Source organism: Bactrocera dorsalis, chromosome 1 (assembly GCF_023373825.1).
Source record: "Bactrocera dorsalis isolate Fly_Bdor chromosome 1, ASM2337382v1, whole genome shotgun sequence".
Lineage (NCBI taxonomy): Eukaryota > Metazoa > Arthropoda > Insecta > Diptera > Tephritidae > Bactrocera > Bactrocera dorsalis.
The window spans coordinates 66,799,662-66,811,824 of NC_064303.1; the positions used below are offsets into that span (position 1 = coordinate 66,799,662).

At 38.6% G+C, this 12,163-nt stretch overlaps 1 protein-coding gene across 7 annotated transcripts in view; it reads left to right on the forward strand.

Moving 5' to 3' along the window:
- The first annotated feature begins 4,752 nt into the window (after window positions 1-4,752).
- Window positions 4,753-12,163, forward strand: part of Irs1 (insulin receptor substrate 1) — a 276,196-nt gene continuing 268,785 nt past the window's right edge. For 2 of the 7 annotated variants that reach the window (XM_049448086.1, XM_049448492.1), the window contains exon 1: window positions 5,193-5,494. In XM_049448086.1, coding sequence (XP_049304043.1) covers window positions 5,429-5,494 — 66 coding nt within the window. In that variant the 5' untranslated portion in view covers window positions 5,193-5,428. 7 annotated transcript variants of the gene reach the window in all.

Consider the following 12,163-nt stretch of genomic DNA (forward strand, 5'->3'; position numbering starts at 1 on the left):
ATACATATAATATTAATACATGTATATAATACTACTTATTTGCTCAATAAATTTAAAAAAGATAATATTCATATGCATGAATAGAGGAATTTTGCGAAAAAGAGGAATTTCAGCGAATTGCCTTGTCATCACATGGCAGCGCCCCATTTCGTCGTAATTTTTGGTAAACAAATGAGGTTCACACAAGTGTAAAATGTGATTTTTAAAATAAAGATTTTTTAGGTAAAAAACGTGCTAAAAGAGTAAAATATAGGTTTATTTAAAAGATTAAAGTGCAATTTAATTAATTTGATGTGAAGAATGAGAAAAAAGTGTGTTTAAAGTGGTGAAATAACTCCTTGAAATGGTCCAATTTTGCGAATTTTTGAACTTTAAGGCCGAATATCTCCTAAACTAAGCGTTTGCGGACCCTATAATGTTTTTTAATCAGGAGGACTTCCTCTTTCCAACGGTACCTTCAAATCGCGGCGCCAAAGAAATCGGAATTGTGCCAAAAACTTAATTGAAAATATGTACAGAAAAAAAAGAAAATTAAATAAGACAATAAATTGATACTTGGTCACAAAATATTCAATCTTTTTATTTGCGTGAATGTACATATATGGTTGAAACAAACACAGCAAAGAGACAAAATTAAATAATATAATGGAAGCACAATGAAATGAATATGTAGGTAAATGTTCACTATAAAATATTCACTTATGTCGATATCTTTTATTAATATTCACTTATATTGACGTTAACTTTTGATGATATTCTCTTATTGTATGCCTGCAATACAAAATTACTTCTTATTGCAAAGAAAATCAAATAACTAAAAATCAGCTGATTGTACGTTGGTCAACCGACGTAGATGAGCAGAAGAACAAAATATGAACTCGTCATTGCACAATCTTTGTTTCTATCATTCTTTATTGTAAGAAAGAAAGTTCAGTTTGTAATGGATATATGTATATATAAATGTTTACATTTAAAAGCTGATTGTAAATAATTACCAAAAATTTGTAAAAAATAGATTGGAAAAAATAGCTGTTAGGTATAAACATGTAAACTTCAAAAAAAAAATAAATAAATAAATAAAAAGATATAAAATAAAAAGGTTGTCTTAGTTATTTGAAAAAGGTATCCGATACGATAGAGAGCGGTAAGCAATGAATAGCTAAACAAATAACCCAAAGCAAGGACAAAGGTAACCGATGCATCAGTTTTTTGTGATCAATGAATAAGTAAACAACAGTAACCAAACAAAATACCCTATAAGACTGGTAATAGTTAAGTAGCTGGTCATCGAAGATTATCAGTAATTAATGTGGGAACGCATGAAGGACAGCCTAGAAGTGGGCGAGCGTATGGACGGTGACATGAAACACTGACTGCAATAGACAACGAGCGTACGTACGGTGACATGCAACACTGACTGCAACAGACAACGAGTAGCGACGAAGGAACGAGTAGCGACAAATGGAAACGACAGTCAGTCGACACGCGGACGAGCACGATTCAAGCTGCAAGCAGTTGGTAAAATTAAGATCAGTTTATAAAACTAAAATAAAATCAGTTTGTGAAATTAAATAAGAACAGTTTGTAAAACAAAATAAATATCAGTTTGTAAAATTAAAATCAACTTATAAACCCTTTTGTATAATAAACACGAATCCACCCATACATTAATGCATTTATTAGGTTATTTTTGTTCTAGCCTTCAGAAAAAAGTAACCATTTCTCCCCTCTTTATTAGCTTACACGCTCTCCCTCATAGCCATCTTTTACAGAAACTAGTTTGTTTGTTTATAGTTATGGTCCTCATTTGTTACAGAAAACTAGTCGATAAGCTATTTGCTTCGTTATTCATTGGTCACCACTGCGTATCGTATCAGTCTACTAAAACAATTGAATTTTTTATTTAATTTCTTTTTATTTAATTTTGTTTTTGAAGATTACATATTTTCACGAAACATTTATATTTTTCCTTTCTGTTTTTACAAATTTTCAGTAAATATTTAGGATCAGCTTTTAAATATTACCATCGATATATACATTATTATTTCTTCTTCTTTACTGGCATAAACACCGCTAAGCGATTATAGCCGAGTTAACAACAGAGCGCCAGTCATTTTTTTCGCTACGTGGCTCCAATTGTATATTCCAAGCAAGGACAGGTCCTTCTCCACCTGGTCCTTCCAACGCAGTGGAGGTTTTCCTCTTCCTCTGCTTCCCCCGGCGAGTACTGTGTCGAATACTTTCAAAGCTGGAGTCTTTTCGTTCTTTCGGACGACGTAACATAGCCAGCGTAGCCGCTGTCTTTTAATTCGCTGAACTATGCCAATATCTCATACAGCTCATCGTTCCATTAAATGCGATATTCGCCGTGGCCAACGCGCAAACGTCAATAAATCTTTCGCAGAACTTTTCTCTCGAAAACTCGCAACGTCGATCATCAGATGTTGCCATCGTCCAAGCCTCTGCACCATATAACAGGATGGGATTTATTAGTAACATATAGAGTTTGGTTTTTGCTCGTCGAGAGACGACTTTTTTTTTCTCAATTACCTACTTAGTCCGAAGTAGCACCTGATGGCAAGAGCTATCCTGCGTACGTCTGCGACGACTGTCTTGCTTGATTAAGTTCTGCAGCTCGAAATATTTTCTCCAGCACCAGATTGAAGAAGTCGCACGATAGGGAGTCGCCTTGTCTGAAATCTCATTTGGTATCGAACGGCTCGGAGAGGTTCTTTCTGATCCTGACGGAGCTTTCGGGCTTGCTCAACGTCAGTTTACACAGCCGTATTAGTTTTGCGGGCATACCAAATCCAGACATCGCAGCATAAAGGCAGTTCCTTTTCGTACTATCGAAACCAGCTTTGAAATCGAGGAAGAGGTGGTGTGTGCCGATTCTCCTTTCACGGGTCTTATCAAAAATTTGGCGCATGGTGACTATCTGGTCGGTCGTTGAGTTGCCGGGTCTAAAGTCACACTGATACGATCCAATCAGTTTGTTGACGGTGAGCTTTAACCATTCACTCAATACGCTCGACAGAACTTTATACGCGATGTTGAGAAGGCTTATGATGCCTGCTCCTTATCATTTCTTCGCCATCGGCGCCCGCCGCTATGTTCTTCAGACGAGTGAATGCTATTCGAATTTCTTCATGGTCGGGAAATGGAACGTCTGCTCCATCGTCATCGATTGGGGAATCGGGTTCGCCTTCTCCTGGCGTTATGCATTCACTGCCATTCAGCAGGCTGGAGAGGTGTTCCCTCCATAATTTTAGTATGCCCTTGGCACCGGTTACTAAATCTCATCCTTGGGTTCTACAAGAATATGCTCCGGTCTTGAAACCTTCTGTTAACCGCCGCATTTTTTCGTAGAATTTTTGAGCATTACCCCTGTCGGCCAGCTTGTCAAGCTCTTCATACTCACGAATTTCTGCTTTTCTCTTTTTCTGTCAGCAAATGCGTCTTACTTCCCTCTTCAACTCTCGGTATCTATCTCATCCCGCACGTGTTGTGGTTGTTGTTGTTGTTGTTTTAACGGATATGCTAATCCCCGTTAGGGTGGTAAGGGTCATCTGTGTTGTCGTCCACGTGTTGTGGTCGATTGTAACGGTTTGAGGTAGGCTGGTCCGAGCCGATGTTAGGACCTCAGAACGCACGCACATCTGAAACACTGTAGACGTGTCTTCCGTCTATCACAAGATGTTCAATCTGGTTGGTGGTTTTTAGATCCCGAGACAGCCAGGTGGCTTGATGAATTTTCTTATGCTATAATCTAATACTACAGATAATCATATTTCAGGCCCCGGCGAAGTCGATCAGCCTCAAACCATTTGGGGATGTTTCCTCGTGCAGGCTGAATTTACCGACTGTTGCGTCAAAGATATCTTCTTTGTCCGCCCTGGCATTAAAGTGGCCAGGCATGTTTTTGGTATCGTGGCGGGGGCAGCTTTCATAAGTGCGCTCCAAGCGCTCATAGAAGGCATCTTTGGTCACATCGTCGTCGGGGCGTGGGCGCAGATCTGTGATATGTTGAAGAACTTCGCATTGATGAGGATTGTGGTTAGAAGTTCATCCACCGTGGTGAATGGCAGTACTCGCTGACGGAGTCTCTCTCCCTCCACGAATCCTACACAAAATCTCCTCCTCTATATGGCCACTGTGGTAAATGCCACAAGGACCTACTCGTCTCAGTCCTTGCCCCGTCCATCGCATTTCTTGGACGGCGATGATGTCAGCCTTCACTCTACCGAGGACATCAACCAGTTGGCAGCGGCAACTTCCTAATTAAGGGACCGGCCGTGACACCTTCAATGCTTGGAAATCGCGCCGGTAGCGCTGCATCGACGCAGAAGAAGTCTATTTTGAAAGTTTTTAAAGAACTGTAATGATTGGTTTAATACATATAAAAAATAAATAAATAAAATATTTACTTTTTTCCTATAGCAAAACTAACCTTTCGCATAACGAATGCATTAATTATTGATAACCTGTTGGGAATCAGTTAGCTAACTTGTACCCGCCTTGTAGGTTTCTTTTCCATAATACCCTTTTGCTATGAAATAATAAATTAAGTCGATTTTATGAATTAAAAAATGTTTAAGTGTTTTTTTTTTACAAGTGTAGGCTATTTGAAAGTTTTTCTATGTTGTCTCGCCCCATTAAAATATTATGTCATAAGATATTGCTGCATATATTGTTCACAGAACCATTTTGTGGTGGCAGCACTGATAAGGGAAATGAATTCCACAAATTCCAATAGTGTAGTACGCAGTATACGAGTTTTGTTATTGCTTACAATATGCATATGATTTTTTACATTTGGTGTTTCCTTCTGATTGTCGCGAAATATTAGCGGTTAACAAATTCTTTATTCCTATTTATAATCGTAAATATACGAATTCTGTGTTTTTGTCCGTAAAAAGGTACGCTTTTATCATGGCAAAATTTTTGTTTTGATTTTAAAGTGCAGCTTACATTGTGATTAATGAAGATGTGTGTGGCGTAAATTGTATAAATTTGTTTGATATAATCAATTCGAAATAAGTAGCACTGATGAAGATACTCATCATATTAACTATGTAAAATGATGAAATTGCAAACTAATACAAGGGTGGACGAAATATAAAATCATTGAATATTTATATGCGGACATACTTATGTACGTATTAGCTACCTTGTTAATATTTACATATGATTCATATATAAACATTTGTGCTATGCTCACTGTGCTTTGCCCTAACTAAAAAATCTTAAAAAATTATGCCTACACATTTATTCTTTATCAAATAACATTATACCCAGCATAGTATAGACAAATAATGCAATGTCTTTATTATTGTTGGCATACATACATATACTCATAAACAGAAATACATATGTACATATGTTTCATTAGACATCATATCATTATCGGCTGAATACTTCACAGCAAATGTACATATCTCAAATGTATTTGACTAATATCTTTAGGAGACTTCATATTACGGGGTTTAAACGGGTATGTACGGATAGAGGAGTTTCTCCAAATTAAGAAAAAATGTATATTTATAGTTTCCGCTGACTTATGGCTTTTAAGAGGCTAAATTTTAGAATAGCAGCCCCCGATTTCGGGCTTAAATGGATATGTATGAATAGAGGAGGTCTTTCAGATCAAATATATACATACATATACAGTGTGCGACAAAACTAAAGCACGGATTCTACCTTATCGGTATTTAACTCAATAAAATCATAAAGTAGGCATTGAATGATGTTTTATTGCGTTGTATTATTAGTTCATGTATTCTTCTTTTAAAATTAGTAAAAATTAAACAAATTAACTTATTCAAAAAATATCTAAAATTCTATATATGAAAATCTCCAAAAATCTGGTGCGACAAAACTAAAGCACATAACTAAGAATTCACATTAATTGTTTGTCTAACGGTTTGTAATGATCAGAAAATATTGTATATGTGTAGTTATTAGCTAAATAGAAAAATATTAGTGCATATTCAGTTGCAGTTCGTTATTCAATACGTTTGGTTGTATGTTAAAGTGAAAGATATATCAATGGCTCGAAATTACTATTCTGTTAATTTTAGAGAAAAAATTGTTAGTTATTTTAAGAAAAGAGAATCGGCTATGACTATAGCAAAACAGTTTGGAATAAATCATCCTATTGTTTCCCGAACATTAAGCCGATTTCGCAAATCAGGCTCTTCAGTTATAGTGCATAGAGGTAGAAGGCCGCGGAAAACAACCGAAAGAGATGATAAGGCAGTCACTCGGGCAATAAAAAAATACCATGTTAAATCGGCAACATCTATTGTAAGACAATTACAGTTAAACATATTATACAGATCCATACGACGTCGAGCTGTCCATGGAGGATTTTCATGCTACCTGTAGCAAGTTAGTGCAAAAACGCCGTATATTTCTTTAAAGAACAGACTGGTGCGACTGGAATTTGTGAGGAAGGTCGTAAATCTAAGTTTATTATGAAAGATTCGGTTGGGCTGACGCTGATAGGCAGACTGAAGGAATAACGCCTAAATTCACGTTATACGACAGGCACAGTGAAACACGGTGGAGACAATGTACTAGTGTGGGGTTGTTTTTCAGGGAATTGAACAGGGCCAATTCATCATATAATTAGTATAATAGACAAATTTAAGCATAAAAATATTTTTCAGAATATTATACTGCCGCATGCTGCAAAAGAAATGCCTTTCAAATGGAGTGATCAACAAGACAACGAACAGAAACGCACTGCTTTTTATGTAAAACAGCGGTTTATTGATAACATGATTGAGGTTTCGAAGTGACCCGTATAATCACCAGATCTCAATCCCATAGAGAACCAATGAGAAATTGTGGATCGAAAAATCAGACGTAAGAATTGTAAAAATAAGGACGCTTTATTCAGACAAGTAAAGGAAGCATGGAAAAGCATTTCATGTGTCACATCAAATAAATTAATTACGTCCATTCCTAGCCGATGTGCAGCTATATTGAAAAATAAGGGATACACAACCAAAAATAGAAAGACAAAATTTTTTCAATCATAAAATCATTTCGTGCTTTAGTTTTGTCGCACCAGATGTTTTGGAGTTTTTCATACATGGAATTTTATACTTTTTTTTTAATAAGTTAATATGTTTAATTTTTACTAATTTTGAAAGAAGAATACATGAGCTAATAACACAACTCAATAAAACATCATTCAATGCCTACTTTATGATTTTATTCAGTTAAATACCGATAAGGTAGAATTCGTGCTTTAGTTTTGTCGCACACTGTATATATATATATTGTTACAAAAGTAGTATTAAGTTGTATTTGTATTACTATATGCATCCCTGATTATGAACAATAGCTGTAGGTATATGGAATAGCATTTGTCTTGTTGTAGACATCTGGCGCCACGACTGTCTGCTTGTCGAAACAATAGACATCTGGCGCCGCACTGTCTGCTTGCCTAGTTAAACAATTGCTTAGTCTGGCGCCGCGACTGTCTGCTTGCGTCTGGCGCCGTATAGCCGTATGTTCTGGTAATTTCCAGACGCGATATTCTAGAAGGACACGTCGGCATCAGCGAGAAGTGCGTGGCTATATAAGCCGTGGCAGCGCCAACGTAATCAATCAGTGCTAAGAGTAAACTGCTATAGTGTAGACGAGTTGTGAAATAAAGAGTTGTTGAATTAAATTAAACAGTGTTGATTTTATTTGTCAATCCAGAGATACGAACCTAACAAAGTAAACTAGCAAGAGTAAATTCGTAACAATTGGTGTCAGAAGTGGGATTGTCAAATAATCCAAATTCAAGATGGTTAAATTCGGAGAATTGAGAATTCAGCAATTAAAAAAGGAACTGGAGAAGCGCAATTTGCCGATAAGCGGGCAAAAGGCGGATCTGCAGGCACGATTACGTGAAGCAATGGAAGCGGATGGAATTAATGTGGACGAGTTCGAATTTGTTGGGCCAGAAACTTCTACAAAGGTAGAAGAGAAAGTAGAAGAACAACGAACATCATCAAGTGTAGACATAAACACGTTGTTAGTGGCTATTAAGCAAATGGCAGAAAATGTAGTGCAAACAGAAAATCGTCTGGCACAGCAAATAGCCGAAAATGCAGTGCAGGCAGAAAATCGTCTGGCACAGCAAATAACGCAAATAGCTGAAAATACATCACAGTTAGAGTCTCGCCTTACACAACAAATAACTGAAAATAATACGCAGTTAGAAAAGCGTTTGGTACAACAGATTACAGAAAATAATACACAAGTGCGAGAGAAATTTTCAAAATTTGAAGACGAATTAAGCACAATAAAAAATTACGAAGAAAATTTAAGATCAGAATTTCTTCAACTGAGTAATCGTGTGCGAGAACTGCAACTACATGGCCCTGCACCATCAACAAATAATCAAAGATTGAAAGCACCCACATTCGATGGAAGTATTCCATTTCAAATTTTCAAACTTCAGTTTGAAAAGACAGCAATGGCCAATAATTGGAATGCAGCGGACAAGGTGGCGTCCTTGTTTGTATCATTGAAAGGACCTGCGGCAGAAATCCTTCAGACTATTCCAGACTGTGAACGGGACAACTATGAGGCATTGATGAGTGCGATAGAAAGACGATATGGTAGTGAGCACCGGAAACAAATATACCAGATCGAACTGCAAAATAGGGGTCAGAAAATGAACGAGTCATTGCAAGAGTTCGCAACTTAAATAGAACGACTGGCTCATTTGGGAAATGCAGATGCACCTGTGGATTACATTGAGAGGGTAAAAATTCAATGTTTCATAAATGGAATTCGTGATGTGGACACCAAACGCGCCACATATGCATTGCCAAAAAGAACGTTTGCTGAAACAGTTTCGCACGCCCTCACACAGGAAACAGCTTCGCTTCTACAGTTACAGTGAGCTGGTTCCCACAACTATTTGCCCCGCCATCTCGATATCACAAATAGGTCGCCATGACAACAATCTTACTATCAACGGCATGGTAAATGGACGACTGTCAACGCTTACTTTGGATACTGGTGCCACACATTCAATTATCCGACCGGATGTGGCAAGAGGAACGGTTGAACCATTAGTCGGTTGCAAGCTTCGAACGGCCACCGGAGAGGAAGCAGCTGTCGCGGGAAAAGTGTTTTGCGAAGTAATGATTGGTACCCTGGAAGTTAATCACACCTTCATCGTAGCAGAAATCACGGATGAAATTATAATGGGAGTAGATTTCATGCTTGATCACGGGGTTACTTTGGATTTAAACAAGCAAATGCTGTTTTGCCAGAACATGGAGATGCCTATAAACACCGGATATGTGACCAACGTTGAAAGTAAGAGGGTGATTGTTGATGATAATCAGAGTATTCCACCAAAATCTGAGGCGATTGTATGGGCTAAAGTGAATGGAGGAGGTGGGACTGAAGAATTGTGGATTGTGGAACCAACAAAAATAGATACACCCATATTGGTAGGAAAAACGCTTGTGAAAATTAGAGAAGACGCCACCATTCCGGTCAGAGTAGTGAATGAATTCAACACGCCTATAAGTCTGAAGAAAGGAGCAGTAATTAGACAGTGCCAGAATATAAGTGCAATAGCACGATGCGAACAGTCACAACAGAAGCCTACTATTGAGCCACAGCAGATAAGTCCTACACTCCTAAATAATTTGCTGAACGAACTGCATGGAAATGAAAAATTAAAAGCAGAAAAACTATTAGAAAAATACGCATCCATATTTGCAAACGAAGGAAACAACACAGGAAGAACGAGCATTGTCAAACATCGCATAAATACCGGAGACGCTAAACCAATCCGGCAAGCTCCGCGTAGGGTTCCACTAGCAAAACGTGAAGATGCTAACAAAATTATTGAAGACATGCACAAAAACGGTGTAATCGAACCTTCAATAAGTCCATGGAGCTCACCTATCGTCTTAGTTAAAAAGAAAGATGGTAGCACCCGTTTCTGCGTAGATTATAGGAAGTTGAATGATGTCACAAAGAAAGACAGTTATCCTCTACCAAGAATCGACGATACATTAGACACCTTGTCTGGAGCGAAATGGTTTTCTACATTAGATCTACAAAGTGGATATTGGCAAGTCGAGATCGATGAATGTGACCGTGAAAAGACCGCTTTCAGTATGGGCGACGGGTTGTGGGAATTCTCTGTGATGCCATTTGGGTTATGTAATGCGCCTGCAACGTTCGAGCGACTGATGGAACATGTGTTAAAAGGACTCAACTGGAAGACATGTTTGGTGTATCTTGATGACATTATCATCATGGGAAAAAGTTTTGATGATCATCTGAAAAATCTAGAGGAAGTCTTTCAGCGAATAGCATCAGCCGGATTACGCTTGAATCCCAAAAAGTGTTCATTATGGAAGAAGCAGGTCACATATCTCGGACATAAAGTGTCAACTGAGGGGATTCACACCGAGGAGGGAAAAATAAAAGCAGTTAAAGATTGGCCTCAACCCACCAACATACAAGAACTCCGCAGCTTCCTCGGCTTATGCACGTATTACCGCCGTTTTGTACCTGGATTTGCGAACGTGGCTAGAAGTTTACATGATTTAACAAAGAAGAATCGCCCGCTTGTATGGCAGTTGGAACAAGAAAAAGCGTTTGAGCAGCTTAAAGAACTACTTTGTACGGCGCCGATGTTGGCTTATCCAATACCTGGAAAGAAATTCATCCTGGATACAGATGCGAGCGCTTATGGAATTGGAGGTGTCCTGTCTCAGCTCATCGACGGACAAGAAAGAGTAATTGGGTATTACAGCAGAGTGCTCGGGAAACCAGAGAAAAACTACTGTGTGACGAGAAAAGAACTACTAGCTGTGGTGGAATGTGTAAAACATTTCCACAAGTATTTGTATGGACAACGATTCTTGCTGAGGACTGATCATGCAGCATTAAAATGGTTATTACAGTTTAGGAATCCGGAAGGCCAAATTGCACGATGGATCGAAAGATTACAGAATTACGACTTCGAAACGGAACATCGAAAGGGGATTCACCACAAAAATGCGGATGCATTATCACGTCGCCCTTGTCCACTGGAATGTAAACATTGCTCCAAATCAGAAGGAAAAGAAGGTATAATCGACGTGCGATTACTGAATATAGAACCTGAAGATGATTGGACTCCTCACCGCATCAGAATCAATCAGCTGGAGGACCCTGATCTTGCAAAGCTGATAATAGCCAAAGAAAATGGGGTACGACCACCAAAGGAACAAATGAGTAGTCAGAGTCCAACGGCAAAAGCATATTGGGCCCAATGGAACAGCATAAACCTCGTTAATGGGTACCTTCATCGTACCTGGGAAAGCGAAGATGGCAAACAGTCTCGTCTGCTGATCATAGTACCGAAGTCCATGATCCCGAAAGTATTGAAAGAATATCACAATGGATCTAATGGAGGGCACCTTGGAATTACAAAAACTATAGAGAAGATTAAACAACGGTTCTACTGCATCGGTTGTCGAGATTCCATAGCAGAATGGATAAGTAATTGCGTAGAGTGCATGGCAGCTAAAGGTCCTAAAGCCAAAAGTCGCGGTAGGCTACAACAGTACAACATGGGATCACCATTTGAACGAGTCGCAATGGATGTTGCAGGTCCGTTCCCAACCAGTACGGCCGGAAACAAATATCTACTGGTTGTCATGGACTATTTCAGTAAATGGCCAGAAGTATATGCCTTACCAAACCAAGAAGCAAAGACAGTAGCCGAAGTGTTTGTAGAAAATTGGATAACAAGGTTCGGAGTACCCGTCGAATTGCACTCAGATCAAGGCAGGAATTTCGAATCTTCCATTTTCCAAGAAGTCTGTACATTATTGGGCATCCACAAGACACGGACAACAGCGTTACACCCACAATCAGATGGGATGGTAGAGAGATTCAATCGAACGCTCGAAGAACATCTGCGGAAAATCGTCGATAAAGATCAACGGAATTGGGACAAGTGCATCCAGATGTTCCTGCTGGCGTATCGTTCAGCGAAGCACGAGACAACTGGTTATACGCCAGCAAAGATTATTTTCGGATCTGATCTGCGACTCCCTGCTGATCTTAAGTTTGGAACGAATCCTACAGCTGTAAGAAATTATGGAGATTATTGTTCTGCCTTAAAGGAAGAAATGAA